Consider the following 25,683-nt stretch of genomic DNA (forward strand, 5'->3'; position numbering starts at 1 on the left):
GTTGTATCCTGCGACATACCCGCGTTACGATCCCCTTCCTCATTACTTCCACACCTTTCCATGCGGCATTCACTGCGCTATTTAACGCCAGATAGGATTTACTCCAGAGTTTGTATTTCTAACGTTTCGTTTTCACTACATTCGTTTTCCCCCTTCTCTTTGCCTGCGATAACTTATTCGCCTGGAGCGCAACCTGAACTTGCTACTAGAAGAGCCTTCGTTTACCCTGTATGTTGATATCAACATTCTCAACATCTTTCTGTCACCTCCGCCTTCATCCGCTCATTTGGCAATAATGCCTAATACAGTCATACCGGCGAACTCGCAGGAAAATATTATACTTGAAATGAAATGACTGGTTTTACAGAGTGACATGAAGCAGGGTGGTTGTACATATGTTCAAGTAAAAACCGACATATATAGTCCTCAAGTCGAAAAATAGAAGTCCGAAAATTGAAATCCACAACCTACGTCCGAACCCTAAAGGGCCAGGGAAACGGCGATAGTAAAGGCAATCATCACAAACGGTTGCCCGGAACTGACTTTCCAGGCAGCATTACTGCCTGACTGGGAGTCAGCAGATGTTCCACTCGGTCCTGCACTGGACGTCGTAACAGAGACAGAACTGCCACCGGAGCTACCCTCACTGGAAGCAGAAGTAGGTGGAGCAGTTGAGGTTGAGGTTGTGGTGATTTGTGATATACTACTGGTTGTCACAGGGGTGATCGTTGTGGACGGATCTGCCGGAGGGCTTCCGGTTATCGTAGTGCCACTGATAGGGATAGGATCGGTAATCGTGGCGGACTGAAGTAGAGAAGAAGTTGAGCTGGCAGTGAGGGTGCTGCTGCTGGATTGATTGGGATTATTGATGGTGAATTTGGGGCTAGCGTTACCGGAGTCTCCGAAAACTACGTGGAGGATGTAATGAGCTTCCAAGACTTGGACTTGCAAACAAAGGGGCCGATGTAACTCACCTACGACGACGTAATCTGACCTCGAGGGAACATCAGGAATTGTTATGGTGACTGCTCCATCTCTGAGAAGAAAACCTTTGGCCAAAGGTGGGTCTACGAGAATGATTAGCAGTCGCACGCCGAATCTAAAGAAGCCCTTTTACCGAGCATTAAATGTTCGTTGTCGTCATCACCTTCAATGTGCCCCAAGACCACCATTCCCTTCAACGACTCATCCGGCAACCCAGTGGCGTCCCTGCCTCATGTGAATGTCGTGTCTAGAGCAATTAGCTAACAGCGACGTACCATTTCACCGTTTGAGTTGTTCCGACTGCCCAGGCAGTGTTGGCATCTGGGACAGTGATGTTTGGGTTGAAGACGATTCGAGGAAATAGAGGCGAGGCGTAGGTAAGAGAGGAAACGAGGCATAAAATCGTAAGCGTAAGGGAAAACATTATCATGGCAAGTCTAAACGTTGGAATTAGACTGGGACGTGGGCTAGTGGTGGGAGCTCCGAGGTCGAGGCCTTCATGGTGGCTGAGCTTGTTTACTTATATACTGCGCCGGCCGATCATACCCTAGCATACCAATGTGGTTGACTCTCGCGCATCAGTCGCAAAATGTCATACGACCCCGTGGCGTGTGCGTTTTGTATTCGGGTATTGGAAAAGGCTAGCAGATGGGTCAAACATCAAGTGGGAAGTCCGGTAAGCATCGGTTGGGTATCTCAACATCGGGTACTCGTAGAAAACCAGAAATTTCTACTTCTTTCTGATGATCCGCCAGGGTTAGTTCAGATACGTAATAGATAGGCGGAATTCGAGCGGGCGCTTGAGCCCACAGCTCAGATCTATTTCTGACCACTTATCAACGCTGTTCGCTGTACAGGCGGCCAACTATATGTACACAAGCATGTAAAATTCGATACACATTACAAGGTCCATACATGTATTATTATGGAATGGATCAAGACATGGAAAACGGAGATTAGATTCGAATTGTCCAAACGAGTAAGAAATGAAAGAGGAAGAAAACTGAAGCCCGGAGGATGTCAATTATCAATGTCCATGAATCGTTCCGTGAGTGGCAGTGAAGCGTCCTCGTTTTGCAAGCAAGACGTCGACCACGAGAATCGTTACGTGTGGCGGGCGATTCTAAATGTCTCCCCCTGGTTGCCAGAGTCGCCCAAAACTGTTTATAATGACGGGGTTCCATCATTCAACGTTGAAGACGTCACTTAGACGTATGTGAAGTTTACTCACGAACGATTGAATACTTGTTTCCCACCTTGACGTTTGGTACCTCGACTTCAACCCTTCCATCCATGATATTGAATCCGTCGGCGAGGGAGTGATCTGGTAGACAAAACATGAGACTCTTGGCTCTTGAGGACGTCTGCCACCATCACAATTTACCAAGAAGCAGCCGTCCATTGTGAGACAGAATGATTGTACCCTCATTATTTGTGATTTGTTCTGGAGGATTAGAAGTGTCCCTGTATTCAATGCATTGAATTGATATCGTGATGAAATTTGAATGACCAAAATTGAGCACACCAAGTAACATTGTAGCGATCGCCGCAATACCATACAACACCATTATGAGGATAGGTAACGGGAGGGGCAAAGACATCCCTGCTCGAGATAGGAACTGAACCGACAAGGCTCACGACCGGGGCGATGAGAAACGTGAGAAGAACGTGAGCAAAAGGCATCATGGAACGTGAAGGAAATCAGATAGGTTAAGAGAGGAAAGAGAAGAAGAGGTCCGAAAGGTTGAGGGATGTTGAATAATGCATATCCGAGACGATTCTTATACGAACTTGAGCACATTGACCGTTGGATGACGAACAGGAAAGAAAGTGGAGGTCTATTAGTTGATGCAGTGCAATCTCAACCGGTGGCTGGCATTCCGTTGCTTCTCCTCCACGATCAAACACCGTTGCTCGGTTCTCAATCCCAATTCCCAGACTCACATAAGTATTCATGGCGAATACGTTCCGCTACATTCGTGGATGTGATAACCTTGAAGCTTGTTCTTAAAATTTCGATTTCTTGAAGCATCTGAGAATACACCTTCCTAGATCGTCCGGTTCAGGAGGCCTGGGGTTTGATGCGAACGGATATGGTAGCCCTTGATGGAATAAGTACCTTGAGTATGAGTAGTGAGTATTCAAGTATTTGAGGGGTCGAATAAATGGGAAACTTACATCCGATTCCCCTGCCTGCAGTTTTTCGTAGTATGTACGTACCCCAAGGCTGATCGCAGCCCGAATTCGGAACGACCAGAAGCTTATCTATCTATTATGTGCCGCCTTTCGGTTTCACTACTCACACGACCTATTTTGTGCTGTACCAGTGGGTTCCTCGGTATCGCGAGGTGACTCTGCTATAATCCTAGTGGTTCAGCTCCGTTACTGACTTGGGCAAGGCAATATACACCTCACCCATTTAGTACCCGACAAACTTCTAGTGGCAAATATTGTGTGGCATTTGCCTCCACCTTATCGAAGCAACAGACTCTTTACAGTTCCGGCTGGCATGACGAGTTGAACTTGGTGTAATGACTAGTGGGTGCAGAATGTCTTCAACGTGGTGTAATTACAATGACAAGGGAGTTCCTGGCAAATAAGAGACGCGGCGCGTAAATACAGCAAACGCGTCGCGTTGACGGCCGTGACAATCCACGAGATTGTGTGACACATCACATTTTCTACCATTTCTCTCCCCCTCCTACCAGCAACTCGTTGTAAGGGAAAGCCTCATCGATATCTCACCGTCCTCGTCATTTTTACAATATCTGACGGCTCCTGTTGATGTCGTTACCTACTCCCCCAAAATCATCTCACCGAGAGGAGAAAGAGAATCGAACGCAGGCGTCTGGATGTCGCGTCGTATGGTCTCAACACAACCAATATCATAGTCTGTCGGCTCCCCCACGAGGCCCGACATTCTGCAGTGCCACTAAAGAACCCCCTGCTAAATCGATTCTCAAGAAATCTTCTTTCCCACTCCTTCCCCTGGAGAACGAATGCGAGCAGCGCGAGTTTACTCCAGAACCTTCCAACCCTCTCGGTGATCCCACTTACCTGAATACCCCGATCATCACCATCATATCTGACTCAGATCACAAGCTGAGCGAGCTGATCCAAGCCTATTCGGTGCTTGCGGCACGACTCAGAGCCTATGTCCACGAAAGAACAGACGGGTCGTGCACGATATTCACGCCCTTGAAGAAGAGCCGCGAATTCGTCTTGAAAAGCATACTTCGTGATCTTGGTCGTGCTCTGGTGAATCCAGTAGTATCTGAGGAACGTGATTCAGCTCGAGTCGTCACCCTCTTGCCTTCGCCTACGAACAGTCCAAAGAAGAAAAGGGGCATGACTGCTGAGCAGGCCAAGTTGGCCAGGGATTTATGTACGCTATCACATAGCGTGCTCAAACTTATAGGGTTGGTGTTTACTCTTCGTGTCGTGTATCAGGTCTTTTCAGGTGAGGATTCGCCCATTCTCTTCGTTTCGTACGGTGTTAACAACTCCTTCCAGACGCCGAGCTTGGACAAATATTGACAGCAGTTCTGGCCATACCCTTGGCCGACGCGCTGCCAACACCGAACGCTCGAAAAACCTGTGCATTGGCCATTTGTGTGATCCAGACACAACGCCTTCCCTCGTCGGTCCTCTTGGGAGCGAAGGACAGAATAGCTTACGCCTTGCGGCGAGGCATTGATGGCGAGCTTGGAAAGGAAGGCAAACGAGGGTCCGCTAGCGATGGATTGAAGGTTCGTTCTATACCCGCATCCTTCAGATAATAATCTGATTATTTCTCTAGGCAGTTCATGACCTTGCTATTTATCAGCCGGAAACGTTCATTCCTGCCTTCTCTCAGCTGATAGATTCTGTCCTCAACAATCTCCTTGGTCCCAGTCTTGCTCTGCGCATCAACGCTTGTCATGCCCTCGGAGGTCTTGCCATTGCTAGCGCAGAGACTCCTCTCTCCCAAAACCACGTCCGCATAGCATCTGCTATCGCGTCATTTCTCCTGAACATTCCCACAAAAACTTCACCAACCAAATCTACGCCTTCCAGCAAATCCAATCTCGCAGAATCTCCCATTTGTCGTACGCTCAGAACCACCCTGAACAACGAAAGTCCTTCCCACGTAGCGCAAGGACCAGTCTGGGCATTGAGTGTCTTAGCGAGTTTCTCTGTCCTTCTTGGATCCTCCCTTTTCAAGGATTCGCGGTTGAGCCGGGCGATCACTTCCCTCCTATCGATACCGCTCCGACACAAGAAGAGCTCTATTCGTTGTCTCGCGTGCATCGTGTGGAGGTCCTTAACCTGGGCCCATTTCCAACCAGCGTACTCCGATCCAGATGGCGAGTCGGAAGTCGAGGGCGAAGACCACAAGTCTCAAAATCAATCATGCCACACCGCTGCTAACAACTGGAAAATCTTACAGGCTGTCCTTACCATGGGCACTGGCACCTCCATTTTGGCAGCGTGTGTGGGATCTGGTCCAGAGACTGACGACGAAGGCCTTCGCCGAGTGATCCAGCTCCTTGAGCTCATGATTCGCAAGAACCCCGACACACTGAAGGATGCTATGCAGGTCATCATTCAATTACTCTCGCTATCTCCGTCCAAACGCCAGTGGGATATGAATAACTTGCTGCCGCGCTCTTTGTTTTCAGGTGTACCTGGCCTACTCACTACGGATTTCAGCCAACTGCAACCGATTGTTAGGCAAGCCTACGATGCATGCACGAGTGCGGATGATGTCAGGCCTTTAACTTGCGATGAGCTTTCCCGACATGGCATCTTGGATGAATTCTTCCATTTATGGCAAAGAGCCGCCTACCTGCACGACGTGTTCGAAAAAGATTTGGTGTGTAGTTGACCCTTATCTTTCAGAGAACGATCATTTAATGCCAAGTAATCCACGTAGGATCTAGTGAAAGAAGGCTGGATAGCACTGCTGAATGCAGCCATGGCGATATATGAAGGTAAATGTCCTTTTTGACCACAAAGTTTTGTCTGCTTACCCATTTTCATCAGATGGAACGGAAGAGAGCAGCGAGGTCGTGGCGCAGAAGGTGGCGCATACAATTCAGCAACTTTTATCTGGTGATATTACATATGGTTCACCTAATTCAAGTGTCGAATTACCGACTTCCAAGTTCGACCCTCAATCTGCATTTGCAAGGATGCTCAAGCTTTTGCAGGAATTGTGGAGCATTGCACGTAACACCCTTCCATGCGACAATCTCGATCGCCATGCAGATTCTCTGCTACGATGCTTGGTCAAGTATGAAGAGGAGATGAATGTGGATGAGAAGAGTTCACGAGGAGAGTGGGCAGCTTTCTGTGTGGAACTGAGTCTGGCTTGTGGCGGCGTGGATGCTTTCTGGAACGATACCGCGGCAACCAAGTGGGATTGGTCTGTGGAGATTCGAAGCCGCGTTTGGAGCATCTTCGTTCGCAGGGTGCAAGCGGATCGGCGAGGAGCTTGGGATGATGCTTTGTTGTTGCTTAGCCTGCCGTTCAGGTAAGAGTGTTTATATCTTCCGCTGGGTTGCAGAGGTATTGACCAGTGATCCCAGGGACCCTAATGCATGGGATTTGAGCGGCGAAGACCTCGACACATGGGAAGGACTATTGAGATTTGGGCTAGAAAAAGCCCGGGATATTGGTTTCGATGACCTTACTGCCCTTAACGAAGTCGCCGAAAACCTTCATCAGCCTACGTTTAGCTCCTGCGGACGTATTGCAGAAATGCTTCTGACGAGGTGCCAGCTGTCTGAGGGCGACGCATTCCCCAGTGTTCTCGTCGAGTTTATCACGGATACACTTCGCTCTCGCTATCCCCCCAAACCTTCCGAGGTCACCTCTTCATTATGGATCATGCGCCCCCTTCGGGAAATGATCGAGACCTGTCCTAAGAGTCTGACTCAATCGCTTTTGGAGATCCTTCAGGAAGGCATTTCTTTATGGGTTTCCGACGAATATGAAGTTATGGCGGAGTTGGATTACGGCGAAGTGAGCGTGTTCTCGGTATTGAACCCTTCATGAGCTGACTTAATGCATTTAGGTGGTAAATCTGTACGAGTCAAGTCTTCGAAGTATACCGGAGTCTCTGGAGGCTTACGAAGCCCTGGCACCTCTCCTTGAAGCTGTATTCTTAGGCCGCCCCGACAAGCCATCCGCGTTGGAAGCTTTTGAGAACTTCTGGAACGACAGCTCGTATTCCTCCATTGTCGACAGTAACGACTGGCCAGCAAAGATCCAGGAACATTTCGGTGCAGCGACGCAAGAAGTGCCAGAGGCTCTTGACTTGCCACCCTCCTCACCACCTTCGTCTGACGATGGTCTTGAGGCCGAGTCGACCCCCAACATCGACATTCTCTCGCTGTTACCCGCCCCGGTCATTCTATCAACACCTCCCAAACACACCCGTACTTCCTCAACGGCGCCTCCTTGTCTCAACCAGACCCCCACCTACTACTCACCCGTCTTCACACCGACGCCCTCTATTCCGTCAACATATGCTACGCCACGCGATGCTATGGCTTTGGTACGAAGTCCTCTTCTTATTAGCCCTCGTGTCAAGAGGCGTAGGACGGAGAACAAAGAAAACGAGTCACCGAATGTATTACTCGGTCACACTAGACCTGTCTTCGCGAGTCCACCTCAGAAGCGACGTTTGTCAAAAGAGAACGATGACGATAGGCCACTGAAACGAGTTAGGATTGACACGGCGACGCTAAGTTCGATACCCAAACTTAAACTGTCCGTTGAACCCACCAAAGCATGCGATGATGAAGAAGCAGTCGAGGAGATGCTTATTCCTCGAGACAGCATAAGTCCCCGGAAGGACGTTTTTGGGGTGCCGCTACAGCGGACGAACTCGAGGAAGCGGAAAGCTATCATGCTCGATGCGGTCGAGATTTTTACTTTCCAGGAGTTTGAGCGACGGAGGACATCACCGCGAAAGCCGGTGAAAGCTAGTAGCCAGACTGCTTTACCCCGAACGCCTCGAACGCCTCAACGGAAAGCTATTGATATGTCATCTTCGCCTACAATACCCGACGTTTTGGATCTGAACAGTGGTACGTGGTTTGAATCATTTCAAAGGTTGAAATTCTTAATTGATGGTGTATACTTTGCATAGATGATTCCATCATGTTGGGTCGTTCATCTCCCGTGAAGGACCCCAAACAGTCGTCCTCTGACGACGACCCTCATCTTGGTCAAGTTACGCCTCATCATCTCATTTCCCCCATTCTTAAGCGAGCGAAGCGCAGTTACGACGAAGATCCACCTAGCGACGATTCAATCACATTGGGTAGTCCATCGAAAGCCGTGGTCCTTCGTAGGATGCAGCGGTTAGGTTCTGCGACGGGACGGATCGCATGAAGATTCTTATTTTTCCTTTCTCTCTATCGAGTACTGTTTCCAAGTCATTATGCATGTTTATTCGGATCCATTATCATTCACGTATTGTGTATCATTTGGTTTGTAGCACTCTGTATTTTTCAGGATTGGATTATTTTTTAGAACGGCTAATATTGAGACCGGGGTAGTTTCGGTAGCCGGAACAACCTTGCGCCACCGACCATCCAATGGATTATCTAAATCGCAGTCAAGTGTTCATGTACCAACTCAATATCCGCAAGTCTGGTACGTTCCTAGGTGAGAAAGAAAGAACGATGGACAGACGCGTTTCGATGTGCGTTCCCGATAGGGTTGCTCCCCGGAGGTCTGCAAAACATCCTTGTTACAACATACTATGAATATGTACCCTTGGGGACGCGCCTCTAGATTTATCATCGCGGCTAGATATAATTTCCCTCAGGCGAGATTCGGAGACCGGGAACAACGTGATCTTACGGCAGAGGCGACGGTCACTCCTGCAAAGCACCCTCCTTCGATTTCAGGACTAGCCGACAGGGCCCTCAATGTAAGGACCGGATGGACATGCCACACCGTCGAGCAAGCTGTCTGAAGTTGCAGTCGTACAAAGGGGTCTTCGAGTGCTCATCTATTCACATATATACACTTTCCGGACCACAAAACACAGATGGGCACAAGGCAGAGTTAAGGGTCGTCAATGAGGTTCGTCTTTGCGCCATGGCCCATGGGAGATCTCGGATTCTCCGAAGCGTACATGTACCGTGATGTTGAATGCGACGATTGAGTTGCTTTGTTCCAGGTAACAGTTCATCTTATTCATTCATTTAGATACCGTGAGCTCTCAACTTTTTTCTCATCGCAGGCGTTCCTCGATAATCGGGAGCAACTTTCAAATGTGGACCCCAGTCTTTCGTTTCTACTCACGCTACCGCAACGTTTGACGTCTTACCATCTTCTGAACAACTCTGCGCGTTATCACATTTCAAATGACATGTTGTAGGTAATGAATGTCCTTTTAAAACACAATTCTGACCGCGTTTTTCTATGTACCAGGGAACCCTCTCCCAGGATATGACATATTCTTACGCTAAATACAAAGGTTTCAATAGCGATCTCAAAGGCGGTGATCTTCTCAGTAAATGGAGTGGTAGTCAAGGTCTTACGAGTCTCGGCCAAGAACAGCAAGGACACAAATCTCGGCCTCTCTCAGAACAAGAACGTTACGATGCTCAAATTTCGCAAGCTCAGTCACATCCTTACCAAAGCCAAAAGTTCACGGGACGACCGAGGACCTGTAATAGGGTCTGGTTGGGGTTCTATGGCAATACATATCGCTTGAAATGTCCCTAATACCACCTCTGCAAACATTCCTCTCCTCAAATTCGCAAATTCATCCCAACAAACGCCGTCCTTTCTCTTGGAGCTACGATCTCAGGTCTCCCAGACTCATTGTAACGCCTCGAATGTTCTAGGCATGCTACGTCCCTCTTGCCCCCCACAGACATGGATGAGATCACCTCGGAAATCCGAGGGGGAGAGAAATGCGGACGAAAAAGAACTTGGAAAATCTGAAGGGGAGGCACATGGAGCAAGTACAAGTGCAGCAGAGACGAAGAGGAACTGAGAGGCAGCCCCGGTCTCACGATTTTGCCGTGTGATGAGACTAACCCGTGACTGCCTGGAGCACACCGTCCCCTGGAAAGTATTGTGATTAACTACATGGAACGCAACAGCCCGAATCAGTCTTGGGATTGCATCCAGATCTGATACGGCCTCGAGGTGTTGTACGTAGACCTGTTATAATTGTCAGGTTCAAGCATTTTTTTGCCATTCCTCCCTTCCCGTCAGGCTAACAACATCTTGGACAAATTTTCTACCATCATGGCGTTGAGAATGACATTCAACCCTGCGAATCTCAGGCAAAACGAGCAACCAGAGATCACTCGACTTTGTATCATCGCTTGGGCACACCCAGCTCTCAAATCCTCAACCGAGGCCACCGTCTATTCGTACGTCCACATCTGACTCGTTTGGCGCCCTTCCTTCCCATGGGCCGCATTTGACTCAATCCTTCATACTTCCAGTGCTCCTGGTCCCCAAGGCCGAGTCTGGTAGCACACCACCACAAACGACCCTCTCGACCACATCACGGTTCGGTATAACCGCAGAGTTGGTGGCAACCGTGCTCATGTATACAGGGATGGCTCTGTCGACGTGAGCCCTCATAAGCCACTCCGCATGAGGGCTAAGGGTGCTCCCGAAGATGACGAGGCTTATGATTCTGTGTCGGAGCTTTCAGGAGAGGAATTCGACTCTGACTAGTGAGCATTCAACAACCAGCCGTGGGGAACTGCGTATGTATATTCCAGTTGCACTCGTGCGAGGATCGATTGTATCTGACCCCTTATCCTAGAGTTCTACCGTGGTGGGGACAGCCTAAATCGTTCACGACCTCTGAACTGGTGTAGGAATTGGGAATCGATTTGTACAATAATGGAACAACGAATCTAGTTGTACTATCGGTGATGAAAAATGAAAATCAACGTTTCAGTTTGTGATATCTTTAAAGTGAAGAAGCGGCAGCGTTTATGTGGCGTGAGGGGACAAGGGGACCTCAAAATCAAAATCGATATGGACCTCTGCCGGAAAGACTGCCAGACTCCAGTCACACGAGTTTTACGCAAAAATAATCTCCACTTATCTGGCAGTAAGTCGACTGGGCAATGAAGGAGAGGGTGTGGGTGTTGTCCAGTCCATGTCGCTGATGAAGGATTTGTACAGCCGCGAGATTGATTTCATTAGAAAATGGGTAAAATCTGCAGCCTATTATTCTCGCCAACAGTCTGACTTTCTGGATTTGTACGGCTCCCTAGTACTTCGGAGTACTACCTCGCTTGCAAGATGAGTCTTTTTTGCGATTGAACTCTATTTCTTCGTCTTCCCAGGTGGAATCCTTCCTAGCGTTACACTGTTAAGTCACTACAAACGTTATAAGAAGGTTCAAAGGGTAATTTGACAGTCGACTCGATACTCAAGTACTCAACCTCGGCCCGCATCACGCTACGTGAATAGTGTAAGACTTCTCGATAAGTTCGAGAACGTTATACATAGTCCCCGCGTTACAACGTGTACATCCAGAGATCATGAGCAGTCCCGGAGGAAGCGAAGAGATCGAGATGTTCAAACGTAAATGGACGGGTGCGTTGTAAAAGATTTCGTGCTTTTTGGTGGTCCTTTTTTTTTTGCGAACCAAAATCTATACCCTTTCAGATTATTAGTGAGCAAACTCGGGAATTCTTGGTTTTCTTTTCATGAATCGCTGAACATTATTTCGTTCAGTTGTTATTGCGAAATTGGATCTATGACGCGGACTTTGGGAGGTAAGTTGTGCGGTTTTTGCTTGTCCGGAATCGTTCAGACCACATCACATTTATGTGCGAAGGATGCCAGGACTATGATGTAATGGGTAAAAGAAAGGTCGACGATGTTTGACTACTGTAACCGCTCAGTAAAAGCTACATCTCGGTTAACATGGATGGACTCGGATAGCATACATAGAAAGACATAAATAGCAGAATAAGTTATTAACTTTTTTAATCTTGTGCGTCCGTGGCATTACCACCAATCTGTTTCTCCAAAGCCTGGCTAATGCTCGTTCCGAAGCTATGAATCAGCCGCTGCGCTTGCAGCAGGTCCTGCACGGACATCGTATCATTGAAGGATTGATGGAGACGTTGCAACTCCGAAACGAAGATGCTGCCTGTCGGTACAGTCCTTGCCCTACCGATGGGTTCTGGACGAATTAACGTCGTCGAAATCACTGTGTCGGATTGAAAATCCTCTTGTCGGCGTCGTTTGTTCGGTCGTGAGACCGAGGTTGGGGAGGCTGCTTCAAGCCTACCGTGCGGATACTGTTTAGGAACTGGATACCAACGGTTAAATCTAAGTAAGAAACCGACAAGCAAGCAAAAAGTCCAACACCCACCCTGGGTCATACCATCCCCAAGTGCCTCCTTTACATCGCTAATAGACACGTTCCCTCTATCCCAGTCATAGTTGTCAACATTGAGTTCGTGTCCATCATTGTCAGGTTCTGTGTCGGGTTCCACAATCAGTCGATTTCGGAATGGAGATTCAGAACTATATCTCGAAGGTTCTGGAGTCATTAATTGGCTCTCACAGCTCCGTTTCGTCCCTTGCGTCACGGTACGATTCCTGTGGGAAAGCTGTACGCATTCCATGACCATCGCTTTGCGTTTCCTAGTTCTAGTTGTCTGGCCGGAAGTTTGACTTTCTGCCTTGCGCTTTCTCGAGTCCGTAGATATCTCAGCATTTACACTGGATATGTTAATGGATTGGTGATTGCGATGGCTAGGCGACGATGAGGTAGTAATCGGTGGTAGTTGTGGTCTCGCTGTGGTCGAAGGACGCTGGGGAGATGGCGTGGGTATTGTTTCGGGGACAATGAACGATTCGTCCTTCCAGATGGCGTGAGTGAGTTAACGTCAACGAACGTACAAAATACTTACCTCGATTTGAGAGTCAGTTGAGAGAGAAAACGCCTGAGTGAAACCAACGCGAAATACGATGTCTAAACATTTCAGAGCCTCCTTAAGGTCTTCGGAATAATGAGGATAGAACTCCGGTGTACGATGATGGTAAGTTTCTCTCCAGAACTTTATGAATGCTTGCGTGGCTCGACCAGGGTGCGGGCATCGCTCGAGGGGTGAAATCAATAACGAATCGAGATCTTTCATGATGGTGGTCGATGCTTCAAAGGTGGATAGTCTTTGTACGATTGTGCAGTAGACCGGAACGATCTGAACAGACGATATGAGCGCATACACTTACTAAGCAGGTGGGAAAAGTAAACGTACAGCTCGATTGTATTCATCGTCAGCGACGACTCTAGACTTGTCCTGAATCCAAGTGGTCAGAAAGTCTGATAAGAAAGATAACGTAGTAAGTAGGTGTTCGTCAGGTGTTGCTGACACTATATGGCCTGCTAATGCGACATATTTCAGAGGTAAGACGCAGGCGTCTGCAGAAAGGTGAGCGGGATGCAGTTCGGAAAGAATTGAGTTAAGTAATTGTCGGTCTTCGAGCGAAATAGGGGTTGCGTATCTGTCGATGGATTGAAAGATGCAATGAACCAAATGAGGGTAGGATGACGGTCTTGCGATCAGAGTAAGGATGAGCCTAAGTGGACGAGAGGGAGATCGCATAACTTACGAGTAGCATCTTTCTGGCCACAAGTGACCCCAAAAAGCCGTAACGGAGGTCGTGATTCCCTGGAACGCTCGGGAGACTTCGTCAGAACTACGGAGAAGATCGCCAAACGACTGCACGTAATCTTCGTTCGCGAACGAAAGCCTGAACGAAATTAGGATGGGAAGTCTAGAATGGTATGAACAACTTACGTCAAAGGAAGCCTGAGGAAGGCAATCAGACGGTCTGGACAGTAGTTGTTCTGTAGCACAATTTGCGCAATGATCACCCAGCTTTCACTGAAATCTATCCGGAGTTCTGCTGACCGATTAGACGACAACGCGTGACAGAGTATTATCCACTGAGATAACGTAGCACCATTCTCGATGCTAAAGTTGCGTCTGATAACGGCCTTCAGAAGTGCTTTGGAGGGCTGGATCAGGTCTTGAGGTGTGAAAACACGGTGTAATGTGTCCCATAAACGCTGAACGACGAAGAGCTGTTGCTTCTCAGCTCTTGAAACGAGTCCGTGATTTATGAAGCGTAAAACCATATCTGAAGCTTCGTTTACGAACGCAGTCGAGGCAGTGAGATGGCATTGCTGTGGTGTGAGCTGTGTGGGAACAAGCAGCAGAAATTGCCAAATGTCAAAGAAAATTCCCTATAATCATCTGAGTGTCATAGAAGATGGAAAAGAGAGCGGTACATACTTGGATATCTGGCTCTGGGACTTCCAGTGCGGCCAACAATGACTTGCTCCATATACCCAGCAAGCTATCCCAATGTTGTTGGACCTCCATCTCTGTCAAGCACCGTGCTAACGTGGCCTCCACGGGTTTTATTTTTCGAACAATCGCTTCTAGTCCAGATTTCGTGTTCAGAACCGTACCGTCAAAGAGAATTGGGTTAAGAAGGAAAGTAAGGTCCTCGCCAGGGGGGTTCGCCGAATCTCCTCCGCTTGATAACTTGTAAAGGAGTTCCAGCCCTTGCCTTCGAGTGTCTGTATCCTGATGGCCGGCCATAGCATCAACGACGAGTAGAGCGTCCGACAGAACGCAATCGGGATCGGGTGTATCACTGAGCGACATGCAGCGTAGTAGGGTAGCGACGAGAGCATTTCCATTGCCTCTTCGGACCTCCTGACCGAAGACGTCAAACGCGTTATATCTACTCTTCTGGTTCGACGGAAGTCTGGAAAATGACCATATCAAACAGTTCCAGATAAGAGGTATCATTGCATCGATGGTAGATATTTTGTGGATCAATCCGAACATTTTTATGGTTGTTGCTGCCCAACCGCTGTTGAAAGTTGAACCGTCCAACAATACGATGATGGAAGCAATGGTGACAACTGCCCACTGGGCCCCTTCAAAACGAGATCTCCCTGGCACCAAAGCCTGCTGGAGGAAATCTGTCAACCGAGGCTCAGGATTTGCTTCTGTACCCGATTGAATGCGGAGGAAGGAGTGGAGCCTGTCGCGGAGCGGAAAGTAATGTTCTGGTTCGATGTTCTTGTTTATTTTTGCATAGGCAAAAGCACTGAGAACGCTGGTTGCATAGAAACGTTGGGCAGGAGACGCGGAGACGAGGAACGGTAGGATTTTGTCGAAATGGTGGCAGAAGTAATGCTGGATTTCCTTCTGTGATTTGTGCAGAAACCTGGCCATTATCTTCGAGTTTTATTCTGTCAGATCCGGATAGTCCAGTACAATGATCAATGAGCCTCACCTTAAGGCCATCGATGACCGAGTGATTTCCTTGGTAAACGCCTCGCAGAGCAAGGTCTGTGACCTGCAGAATCTTCTCTTGGCGAGTAATAATGATGGATGTATTCAGCTTCTGGACTTGAAGAATCCACAGAAGTAAACCATGAGTCCGAGATGCATTTGGCGTTGGTAGAGATTGAGTGAGCAATATAGTCAGGACATCGTCAAGGAGGGAAGTAAGGTGTTTGACTTAAGCAATGATCAACAAGGGACGACAAGAAAGATTATGAAAAACAGACCTGTGAAGAAGCTTTGAAGGTGCGGGAAGCCGAATATCACCGATACCAGTCGTAGCGCATGATTGCTCAATGTGGCGGTATTCCATGCTGTCTGTACTTCGTTCTCGCTTACTGGGACACTCTCGGTTTGTTCGTCTGAACTTGGTCCATAGAGTACACTCTTAGAGTCCCTCCTGACTGCACAAACAAACTCAGAAGCCTGTGGCTTCATAGGGAGTCCGAGACTATTCGGATCGAGGCTCGAGTCGTTGACGATATTTGTCTTCAATCCAAGAGTGATGGTAGAGTAAGCGTCAACAAGGTCATGGCATGAGATGCGTTGTGACACGGGGCGAGAATAGTCTAGAGATGCCAGGATTGTAATCAATGGGGACCGGAAGATGGTTTCATCGGCTGGTTCGTTTTCGACCGATTGACTGGACTGAGGTGTTTGAGAGAGGTTCACTTTGTTTTTCATGTTCGTCCCTAGTCCGTGGGGTTGAGTGGTAACCGAATCATTCGGCAAAATATTCTCCTTGGTAGTCCGTGTGCCAAACCGACGTTCGACATTCATTTTAGAGCGTAGGTGCTAACAGACTATATCATCGACTCTCTACGACGCTTTTTAGGTGAATAAGACAATTCAAATGACGAAGCAAGACTCATACCTTAAGTCTGTGGTGTTAAATTGATAATAAGGTCATAGCATGTTAATATGCACGGACCCGATGATGGTGGTTAGAACAATCGAAACACCCGCCCATGATCATCAAATTCGCCTGTACATGCCAAACAAACAGTCAAACAACGCGCTACAATCACGTGCTTTTGAACCTTACATGATACGCGTGTGCCTGCTCATTTCCCTTCGACAATTATCGTTTGTCTCGTTCAGAAAAATTCGAACACTACCTCTTATTCTATCACGCTCGTTACACCGGATTTCAATCCTTGCCCATTATGATCTGTTCCTTCAACCCCCGAATACTTTTCGGTTGCTTCTTTTGGATGGTTCTCGCCTCTGGTTTACGCATTCTCGGAGACAATCTTCTTTCTCGCGATGTTTATTCACCAAGAATTACTAGCCCTGCAAGAGGCACCGTCTGGATGGTGGGCTACAACGCCACCATCACATGGTAAAGCGTTCCACTATGTTTAATACTTTTTGAACTCACGTTGTTCCCAGGGACACCTCAAATCCGCCCCAGCATATTACCAACGCGATTGGCGAGATTGTTCTAGGACACCTGAATGAAAATGATTCCAACGAACACCTTGACCTAGGTACGCGACCTGATCGCCGTTGTTTTTACTTGCTAACTCGCATGTCGGACAGGACACCCTCTCGCCGAAGGGTTTGACCTTCGTTCTGGTACTGTTACCGTCAAAGTACCAGAGGTGAAGCCGGGTGAAAATTACTTTGTTGTTTGTGAGTCGTTCAAGTTAATTGGGACACAAGGAATTGACCGCTTTTAGTATTCGGCGACTCTGGAAACACAAGTCCACCATTTTCCATAGAAAAATTGGAGGATGACTACGGTACAATTGGTCTTAATGCTCTTCAACTTCCATCTCGCGTTATTCGACGTTTCTCGGGACTCTAGAAGAAACTTTCAAAGTCATCAACGCCTCGTGGACGACCTGAGCCTCTCTCACCGATACTCAAACTTCTTTTGCCTTCCTTCAAGTTCTCAACTCAAGAAATAGCATTACTTCGGTTACGCCCCCCGATAAATATCGCTGTCTTGTGATCTACAAATCTAATCTTCCAGATATGCTTTGTTCGAACGAAAGGATGGTACTTCTTAAGCACTCGACGACCGAGGCATAGTTCGCACTAAAGCTCTTCTTGCGCTGTCCACCGAGCCTTTAGGGGACATAAACCTTGTCGCTTGACCACCTTACAGAAAGAAGCTCAGAGATTCTTTCTTGAAACCCAAGGAATTTGTGCAAACAGATTAGAAACACCTAGATCAGACGACGGTGTCTTTGTCTGATCTTATTTGGTTGACTCTCCATCTCTATAAAAGCCCGTTGGAATCTTGACTTCAGATTATTATCTTCTTCCCTTTCTGTCATCAACCACAACGACTTTACAAGTCCCGTTCTCTTCATTATTCTGTTAGTCTTTACTGGTTTTTTTTTTGCCCCGACATGCAGACCGGTGCTGTCAACGCTATTCTCTGTGCTTTTCTGTTCATCTTTCAGCTTGTTGCCGCGTCCCCCGTCCCTCACATTCTATTTTCCCGGGGTGCGGAGATCGTCTATCGACCGAAGATCATTAAAGAGTCCATTGGCACTGAGTGGTATCGCGGTAGTGCACAGACAGTAAGCACTTGAAATCTATATTTTCTACTCAGTTTGGTTTACTGATTAGTCCCAAAAAACCCAGATTTCCTGGGGTAAACTTGATACCAACTCCAGGACAGGATTCATTTAATCATGTCATTCTTTCGTCAGAAACCTCGGACATTCCCAAGGAAAAAGAGGAGGCAACAGGAACCCTTCTTCTCGGATACTTGGAAGACAACAGCGAGAATTTGGATCTTAGTGGGTGTCGGTTCCGCTACTTCAGCGCTCAGCTTTCGTAAAAGGTGGCCTTACCGTCATTACAGACTACCCTCTCGCCGATCATTTTTCACTCAAGGAAGGGTCTGTAACCTTCACCGTCCCGAAACATCTTGAGCGGAAGAAAAATTACATTGTTGCTTGTAAGTGCGATACCTCTGGTACTGCTGACGGATGGACATGATTTGACCGGCAAGCTGCACACAGTGTTGGGTGACTCCGGCAACATTTCTGAACCTTTTGCTGTGGTCTGAGCATTCTAAACATGCTACGAGGACTAATTTTTCCACGAACACTTTCCACGAACACTTTCCTCCTATAGTATTGATACTCCATAATACTTCCCTATTTTCCATTCAGCAACAACTTAAGTTGCGGCTTAGCTCCTTACAGACCTCGAACAAATCCTGTTATGATGACCTTGATGCTACCATATATCAATTTTAATGTTGTTGACTTTTCGCGCTCGACAAATCTTGAGATGAGCACTCACAACCGACTGTTAAATTCAAAGTAAATCCGGGTATATGTATGTGCAGATTCGTAGATATCCTAAAGTCCGGCAGCCGCTGGACTCAACCTCATCGTCAGTCAAGCCTTCTTTCCCTTCCCAGAGGATTGCGCAGTTCGCAGCGTTTTGGCAACGAAATGGTACGAATCATACATGAGCCACAACGGAATAACGACCCAGCTATAAAAAAGATCAGCAACAGAAGAGAAGTGGTTCTTTATTGCACTCACATCATGTTCATAAACTGGAGGCAAGTAATCGAGTAAGAATACGTTAAGCAAAAGTCGAGGCATGAGTACTGACCACGAGATAGACCCAAAGGTAGAGGACATTCGACGTGTCGAGGTTGGGACTACCTGTCAACCACTCGGGACAGAACGTCATCCATCTTCAGAGGAAAAGTTTAAGTTTAGGAACCGTCGTTCACAATAAGACCTTGATAGCACACCCGCCGTAAAGTTCCGCCGTGCTTAACACCACCAGCCAATAATGCCTTGCGGGGTCATCTCTCGAAAGCAACCTCAAAATGTAGCAGCAAAGTGGACCAGCTCCCAAAACAGTCAGAATTTCCAATGACACGACAGTGGGATCTGAGACTCCCCAACGAAAATCTGCCGCCACGTACTCCTTCCCTGTGTTTATGAAGATTGAGTATCATTTCCGTGTTTTTCGATAGGGAAACATACACATCTCCGCGAGAGGACCAGAACTGGTGTTGACCTGTCTGCCGAACATAGACAGGTATAGCCATGATCCCTCAAAGCTGAAATGGATCATCGCGTCGAAAGCCTTGAACAGGTGTTGAGTCATCGTTGGATAGATAATAGTAATACAACACATACGAGCCATATGAAGGTGAACCGATCCTTTGCGCTCGCGTTTTTGGGTAGAAAGACTTGAGATGCGACGTAAGCTGCTAAACCGACACCTACGACACCAATAAGAGAGAAGAGAGACGTTGTGGTGAATATCGTGGGGGACGACATGGTTGGAGGGAACTTCAATTCCGTGCGAAAGTACTTTTGCCGTTGTCACAGGCCCGGCAATGCTCTTTTATCCGGATCCCAAAAAGGAAATCGCTATCCGGACGCCACCTCAGGCAACGCTTGACGCAGGTACCGTTCCTTGAAAATGATTCTCTGGCACTGGTTATTGGTGACATCCAGCATGAAGATTTCTGCCTTTGGTCCCTTTCAACCTGTTTGCAGTGAGAATTGGATTAGAGGCTGGTACAAGACCTCAAGCTCGTCCAGAGCAGATTCACGAGCGCGGTTGTTAGTCCTTTCTCTTGTGAACGGTGACATGGCCTCCCTTCCCACACGTTAGATCTGTCGACGTCTCCCCCTTGATCCTATATCGAAAAATGACACCGAAATGACACTGTGGCCTTGTTCCTTTTTCTCGGCAGGTGCAATTCCAAGTATAAAGCTATCCGTTGGTTGTGGCGGTATCCTTTCATCCCCTCCCTTCGCCTCCCTTCGTTTTTTGCCATGTTTCGCCTTCTCATCCTTGCTCTGTCCAGTACACTCATTTGTGCCAAGAATGCTAAACGTGGTCTCTCCTTTGCTTCGGTCGATAACACAGCAGACGTATTAAACTTCAATCAAACTGCCAGCGAGATTTCGTGGATTTACGACTGGGGTACTCCCGTTCCGCCTTATCTTGCATCATCTGGAGTCGAGTATATTCCAATGCAATGGGGCGCCGGGAATATTGAGAACCTCTCGACCACCGTGAAAGCACAGGGTTCCAAGGTCATCCTGGTTCGTAAACATTTTCTCGTAGTATTTTTCATGATGCTTATGCCTCTCTGCTAGGGTTTCAACGAACCGGATTTCAAGGAGCAGTCGAACATCGATCCTAACTTTGCTGCTCAACTGTGGATGAAATATATTGAGCCGCTCAAGGCCTCGGGTGTTCGGCTGGGTGGACCCGCAGTTTCCAGCGGGGGAAGTGGGATTCCTTGGATGACATCTTTCCTCGCCGCCTGTTCAAACTGCACGATTGATTTCATTCCTGTGCATTGGTAGGTCATCCCGAGATGAATCCATTCGTTGTTTATGTTGACAGGACTTGAAGGTACGGTACTGGCGTGGCTGGTTTCTACGATTATCTGTGGCAGATGCACAATAAATCCGGGAACAAAACGCTATGGATTACGGAGTACGCAAACACTTCGCTTAATCAAACCGGTCAGTTGAAATTTTTCTGTGGCCAGTAAATTTGATTGACGACTCCTCACGCCCTCAGAGGTGGATGAATTTTTAAACCAAACCACAACTTATCTCGATGGTCTGGATTGGGTTGAACGTTACGCATGGTTCGGTTACTTCGTAAGTGGTCTGATCTGCGTGACTTTAGACGTTGTACTGAGCACTGGGACTTTTTCAGAGACCCGCGAATGGTTCTGCATACAGTAAGTCATGAAACACTCCATTCCTTCGCGAGACTAACAAACCCTTGAACGTAGACTTTATGAATGCAGATGGAGGCCTGAATGACTTGGGGAAGCACTATATCGGCGCAGATACGGTAGTACGGAGTGGTCCATCTACCGCCACACAGGCTTCTAATGGTGGAGGTAATCCCACTAAAAGTTTACCGACTGTCTCCGCCGGAGCTGGCCGCCAACCGACGTTTTTACCCGCCAACAATCATGCACTGGCTCGCTGGAAATTTTCTATCAGTGGACTTGTCGGTGCTTTCCTTGTCGCCATCGCAAGCATATGAACTCAGAAGTAGAAACTTTGGACTTCACATACCTTTGATTCTTGAAAGACAGTGACTCTTTAGTTTATACACATCCACTGTTATACCATAATTTTCAAAGATTGTATTATTGTCTACTACGGGGCTGAGATCAATGTACAGTTTTCAACTTAAATCCGAGACCGCCGAACATACCTCTTTCGATTCAACAACCAACATAAACCGTAAACGTGGATTGGTTGTATCCCCTCTTCAACAACGCTAATGCTATACAGAGGATCTTTCGTTCATTGCCCACAGCTCGGCCAGGTGGATATATTGAATGATCACTTACTAGGTACCAGTGATGCCAGCGTTTAGCAAAATTTCAGACAACTTTTTTTCTCAACTAGCTGTCAATGAAGCCGGTTTCATCAAGCACTTCGAACCTTCAGATTCCATCAACTCACGTCGATATCTAGATACACATCTGGCATCTCAAGAGTTGATCGCGTTGGAGCCAGGCAATTTCCTACTTCCAACTTTCTGTGATTTGCACCTACACGCGCCGCAGTTCTTGTACCAAGGGAATGGGCTACACTTACCTCTCATGAAATGGTTGGATGAATATGCCTTCAAGGCTGAAGAGGAATTGGACTCTAACCCTGCTTTGGCGAAGAAAGTGTATTCTGGTCTTGCCAATCGGTTAATTGAGCACGGAACTGGGGCTGTCATGCTTTTTGGCACGATACGGGAGGAAACAAAGTGTGTACTGCTCATTCGCATTTTGGGAACGTTCAACTCATGACTAACCAGTCTGATTCTTGCAGAAGTTTTCTTGAACGCTGGATTAAGAGGGTTCATTGGAAAGCTCTCGATGGATATATCGACTCGTCCCACGTATGTCGAAAACTCGGCAGAAGAATCTCTTGTCGCCATTGCAAGCTTCATAGGAAAGCTGAAGGCAATGACGAGTCAGCTCCCCGTCCACAGACGGCTGGTTGAGCCCGTCGTCACTCCACGCTTTGTACCGACATGTTCCAACGAGTTGCTTCACGGACTCGGAAAGTATGCACGAGAACAATGTCTTAGAATCCAGAGCCACTTAGCCGAAGCTCACGATCAGGTGGATTGGGTTAGACGTGAACGAGGAGCCGAAGATGTGGAAGTGTTTGAAAAGGTATTCGATTACCATTAAATGACACTCCCTCCGTGCTAAACTACTCTGTAGAACAATCTTTTGACACCAAGAACGGTCCAAGCTCATTGCACATTCCTTGACAGTCCCTCCTTATGCAAGATCCATGATCAGCAGACCACTATAGCGCATTGCCCATTATCCAATGCTTACTTCTCTGCAGAACCTTTCCGGCTTCGTGAAGCGTTGAACATAGGCGTGTCTGTAGGTCTTGGCACCGATGTCGCTGGGGGGTACAGCATCGACATCATGAATGCCATGAGACAAGCAGTTGTGGTGTCTCGAATGAGAGAAGGTGCGAGGACAATGGGAAATATATCATCTCGAGTGAGCCTTGCCATCGATTGGAAGGAGGCACTCTACCTCGCAACACGCGGAGGTGCTATAGGCCTAGGTCTTCCCGATGGGAGTGGTATGTTTCAAGTAGGTGCCCCATTCGATGCACAGCATAGTGAGTGTCACCTTCGAAATGACTGCGACATAGATATTTACAGAATCAACCTTTCAACAGTCGAGCTGTTTAAGATAGAACCCGCTCGCGGTATAGGATCTTTCGACGTGTTTGAACTCGAATTGGATGGGCACGGACTTTCAGAAGATATGGTAGAAAAATGGTGGTGTCTTGGTGACAGCCGAAATCGCTTAGCAACATGGGTGCAGGGTGTCAAACTTGCTGCAATTCCTGTTCAAGAGTAATAGTAGAACTTGGAATTCTACGAAGACAGTAAGCCAGTGTGGCGTGATATAATCAGCAGCGAATCGTACCTCCCAGAAGGGATCTCGTCATTTATAAGGTCCTCCCAGCACGGAAGGCCCAACACGGACGGGAGTTCGTTCCATGCATGCTGACGGTACTGGGTAACCTCTTGTTGGAATGCCTCACGGCATAAGATACAGAACGTTCCGTCTTGAAGCACCTCTGTCATGGCGTCGGACATGAAATAAAAGACGCCAGTGCGCATCTTCCAAGACCTTTCGAGCCTAAAAGTCGCCCGTGTAAAGTGACGGATACAGGCCTTCTGATTCGTGCAACCTTCCGTTGGCTTACGTTCGCCGCATATCCTGCGAGTAAAGTCCATGAGTAAATCCAGTCTTCTCTGGAACATCAAGGTATAATCCTTTATGTCTCGTGGGTGTAGTTCCGAGGACGGCTTGGAAGGGTGTTTTGTCAATAGTTTTGGATGGTCGGCTCGAAGTAAGTCATTCAGAGGGTATAATGAAAGGAAGTAGAATACAGAGGGAAGAACAATGCGAACGTTTGTTTCTCTGGCCAAGTTGAGGACATGGATAGGATGAACGAATGGATAGCTCATCTGGTTTACGGATGGCGTTTTGACGGCAAGATCGACCATGTTATCGTGCCCTCGAAGAGTATAACACCATGTCTCTGTCAGAAAGTGTATCGCCTGTGTTCTGAGATGACCGATACAATACTTTGTTGACAATCGAAGGATTCCAGCTAGATAGAAAAAGTCGTCAATAGAACGATTTGCAAAAGACCTGTCAGATTCAGATCAGGAACGTCATGGGGAGATTCGCTGAATAGAGCATACGGTCCGTCATAAAGGGCTTTCACAAGAATGGAAAGCTCGACTGAGAGGTCGTGCATGGGTACAACTTGACAATCTTCTGGAGCGTCAAATACAGATTGGGGCTGAGGCATCTCAAACATCCCTTGGAAGACTTCTGAATGCCTGGAAAGCACCCCTTTGTGGACACGAAACGCAATTGGAGATTTCTGGTCGTTAGTGACTAGAATAATGTTCCCGTCGCTGAACCAAGGCTTACATATAAGTTGAAGATTAGCGACGACGAGCTTAAGTATTCATAGTGACCTACGTCTCCTCGTTGATACACAACATCGTCCATGTAAATTTCCAGCTATCTCTTCGATACTGAGGATGAACGGTAGTGGTAACGGTGCAACTTCAAGGGAGCTTCGGCTGATCAACCTCTTGACCGGCAACCACGATGAGCTCACAGAGTCAGTCGCCGTCGCCGTCGCCGCTGACTACCTCAAGATCTAGAACTCCTTCACGAGCTAGCACTCCAAATCCGACGCTCAATCGATCTCCTTCACGCTTTACGATTCCTCCTGCACTTCGACCATCACCATCTCTATCCAACCTTCAGGTTCATAGTTTTAACAATCCTTCGGTCTCAGACACACCGCCGCCCCCTGTACCATCTGTCACTCTTAGCCAACAGCTGGACAGCAGCGCCTCCTCAATCGTGAATTTAGATTTAAATGAAGGGATCCTGATACAAGATGGAGAAGCGGAGACCGAAGTTGCGGAGGAAGATATAGTGGTATCGCCACCCGATGGGTCTCCAACGGATGAAAATACAAAAAGGATGCTGCGGGACCAACTCAGAAAGACACTGAGCTATAAATCCTCGAGACCCGGTACGTGATTGACATCTCTCGATATCCAGGTCCTGATGTTACAATTTACATATGCGCAGAACTCGGCTCGAATCGCGTACGATCGAAAGGAAAGAGGCGAGGGCCCAACGAACTATCGTTTGAAGCAGGTGTGCTCTCCTTGGGATCGCAAGACTTTCGAGACTTTAACCTTACCTTAGCTACCCAGTTCCCACCGCGGGAATACTTCATATTAACTGATGCAGGAAAACCTGTCTTTTCGAGGTTGGATCCGCACTCACTTGATCAACGCCTGTTAGCTAATGTTTGGTAGCCGACCAGGAAGTGAAGAAGCTGACGACGCGGCCTCCTCGATCGGAATCATGCAAGCCCTCATTTCAATTTTCATTGATACTGGAGACAAGCTTCGGTGTATTAATGCTGGCAGAACGCGAATAGTGTTCCTACAGCGTTCTCCTCTTTACTATGTCAGCGTGTCGTCTTGGGGAGAACCCGAGTTTGTGGTAAGTCGGTTCATACCAATGACTTAGGACATCGGGTTAATTTGCACTTGTAAAGGAAGACACGGTCCCACCTTGAATATCTTCATCTTCAGATCCTGAGTATTGTCACAGCGGCTCAATTACGAAGAATCTTCGAACGTCGGACTAATTTCGATCTTCGGCGACTTCTGAATGGTGTGCTATCTTGATTTTCTAGGTAGAGTTTCCTGATGTACTCTCCTAGGCGCGGAGAATATCCTCCACTCGATGATCAGACGACTTGAGTTTGATTTG

General features: G+C 47.6%; 10 protein-coding genes across 11 annotated transcripts; 5 read left to right on the forward strand and 5 right to left on the reverse strand.

Annotated features, from left to right (window-relative positions):
- Positions 1 to 321: 321 nt before the first annotated feature.
- Positions 322 to 1,468, reverse strand: E1B28_012290 (uncharacterized protein). Its single transcript, XM_043157381.1, has 4 exons — positions 1,260 to 1,468; positions 1,118 to 1,209; positions 975 to 1,067; positions 322 to 908 (listed from the first exon to the last, which is right to left on the reverse strand). Exons 1-4 carry the CDS (start codon positions 1,412 to 1,414, stop codon positions 481 to 483), a joined length of 768 nt encoding a protein of 255 aa, XP_043004748.1. The 5' UTR covers positions 1,415 to 1,468; the 3' UTR covers positions 322 to 480.
- A 620-nt stretch (positions 1,469 to 2,088) lies between these two features.
- Positions 2,089 to 2,670, reverse strand: E1B28_012291 (uncharacterized protein; the record flags this gene model as incomplete). Its single annotated transcript, XM_043157382.1, has 4 exons — positions 2,089 to 2,144; positions 2,216 to 2,308; positions 2,369 to 2,448; positions 2,510 to 2,670. 4 exons carry the CDS (start codon positions 2,668 to 2,670, stop codon positions 2,089 to 2,091), a joined length of 390 nt encoding a protein of 129 aa, XP_043004749.1.
- A 1,008-nt stretch (positions 2,671 to 3,678) lies between these two features.
- E1B28_012292 (uncharacterized protein) lies at positions 3,679 to 8,568 on the forward strand. Its single transcript, XM_043157383.1, has 8 exons — positions 3,679 to 4,444; positions 4,498 to 4,733; positions 4,784 to 5,839; positions 5,900 to 5,957; positions 6,010 to 6,499; positions 6,555 to 6,990; positions 7,043 to 8,060; positions 8,123 to 8,568. The coding sequence occupies exons 1-8, from the start codon at positions 3,769 to 3,771 to the stop codon at positions 8,365 to 8,367; spliced, it is 4,215 nt and encodes a 1,404-aa protein (XP_043004750.1). The 5' UTR covers positions 3,679 to 3,768; the 3' UTR covers positions 8,368 to 8,568.
- A 3,261-nt stretch (positions 8,569 to 11,829) lies between these two features.
- Positions 11,830 to 16,305, reverse strand: E1B28_012293 (uncharacterized protein). The gene is made up of 10 exons (XM_043157384.1): positions 16,225 to 16,305; positions 15,578 to 16,169; positions 15,301 to 15,527; positions 14,283 to 15,242; positions 13,785 to 14,233; positions 13,597 to 13,737; positions 13,242 to 13,539; positions 12,894 to 13,184; positions 12,350 to 12,842; positions 11,830 to 12,286 (listed from the first exon to the last, which is right to left on the reverse strand). The coding sequence occupies exons 2-10, from the start codon at positions 16,128 to 16,130 to the stop codon at positions 11,958 to 11,960; spliced, it is 3,741 nt and encodes a 1,246-aa protein (XP_043004751.1). The 5' UTR covers positions 16,131 to 16,169; positions 16,225 to 16,305; the 3' UTR covers positions 11,830 to 11,957.
- A 98-nt stretch (positions 16,306 to 16,403) lies between these two features.
- E1B28_012294 (uncharacterized protein) lies at positions 16,404 to 17,377 on the forward strand. The gene is made up of 4 exons (XM_043157385.1): positions 16,404 to 16,692; positions 16,743 to 16,840; positions 16,893 to 16,985; positions 17,033 to 17,377. Exons 1-4 carry the CDS (start codon positions 16,517 to 16,519, stop codon positions 17,158 to 17,160), a joined length of 495 nt encoding a protein of 164 aa, XP_043004752.1. The 5' UTR covers positions 16,404 to 16,516; the 3' UTR covers positions 17,161 to 17,377.
- Positions 17,378 to 18,543: 1,166 nt separating this feature from the next.
- On the reverse strand, positions 18,544 to 19,648 carry E1B28_012295 (uncharacterized protein). Its single transcript, XM_043157386.1, has 6 exons — positions 19,478 to 19,648; positions 19,322 to 19,424; positions 19,084 to 19,267; positions 18,939 to 19,023; positions 18,866 to 18,879; positions 18,544 to 18,815 (listed from the first exon to the last, which is right to left on the reverse strand). Exons 1-6 carry the CDS (start codon positions 19,619 to 19,621, stop codon positions 18,716 to 18,718), a joined length of 630 nt encoding a protein of 209 aa, XP_043004753.1. The 5' UTR covers positions 19,622 to 19,648; the 3' UTR covers positions 18,544 to 18,715.
- Positions 19,649 to 19,718: 70 nt separating this feature from the next.
- E1B28_012296 (uncharacterized protein) lies at positions 19,719 to 21,365 on the forward strand (the record flags this gene model as incomplete). 2 transcript variants are annotated; one of them, XM_043157388.1, is made up of 7 exons in its annotated part: positions 19,719 to 19,909; positions 20,158 to 20,398; positions 20,453 to 20,661; positions 20,715 to 20,827; positions 20,886 to 20,968; positions 21,027 to 21,051; positions 21,106 to 21,365. In XM_043157388.1, exons 1-7 carry the CDS (start codon positions 19,767 to 19,769, stop codon positions 21,363 to 21,365), a joined length of 1,074 nt encoding a protein of 357 aa, XP_043004755.1. In that variant the 5' UTR covers positions 19,719 to 19,766. The 2 variants fall into 2 exon arrangements, with proteins under 2 accessions (XP_043004755.1, XP_043004754.1); XM_043157387.1 differs by having other exon boundaries at positions 19,719 to 20,398.
- Positions 21,366 to 21,608: 243 nt separating this feature from the next.
- On the forward strand, positions 21,609 to 23,217 carry E1B28_012297 (uncharacterized protein; the record flags this gene model as incomplete). Its single annotated transcript, XM_043157389.1, has 5 exons — positions 21,609 to 21,681; positions 21,737 to 22,088; positions 22,140 to 22,503; positions 22,555 to 22,972; positions 23,033 to 23,217. The coding sequence occupies 5 exons, from the start codon at positions 21,609 to 21,611 to the stop codon at positions 23,215 to 23,217; spliced, it is 1,392 nt and encodes a 463-aa protein (XP_043004756.1).
- On the reverse strand, positions 22,595 to 25,094 carry E1B28_012298 (uncharacterized protein). The gene is made up of 4 exons (XM_043157390.1): positions 24,361 to 25,094; positions 24,075 to 24,304; positions 23,287 to 24,021; positions 22,595 to 23,234 (listed from the first exon to the last, which is right to left on the reverse strand). Exons 1-4 carry the CDS (start codon positions 24,388 to 24,390, stop codon positions 23,186 to 23,188), a joined length of 1,044 nt encoding a protein of 347 aa, XP_043004757.1. The 5' UTR covers positions 24,391 to 25,094; the 3' UTR covers positions 22,595 to 23,185.
- E1B28_012299 (uncharacterized protein) lies at positions 24,493 to 25,486 on the forward strand (the record flags this gene model as incomplete). The annotated part of the gene is made up of 5 exons (XM_043157391.1): positions 24,493 to 24,928; positions 24,988 to 25,056; positions 25,108 to 25,171; positions 25,221 to 25,410; positions 25,466 to 25,486. The coding sequence occupies 5 exons, from the start codon at positions 24,493 to 24,495 to the stop codon at positions 25,484 to 25,486; spliced, it is 780 nt and encodes a 259-aa protein (XP_043004758.1).
- Between the last annotated feature and the right edge of the window lie 197 nt (positions 25,487 to 25,683).

Source organism: Marasmius oreades, chromosome 8 (genome assembly GCF_018924745.1).
Source record: "Marasmius oreades isolate 03SP1 chromosome 8, whole genome shotgun sequence".
NCBI lineage: Eukaryota > Fungi > Basidiomycota > Agaricomycetes > Agaricales > Marasmiaceae > Marasmius > Marasmius oreades.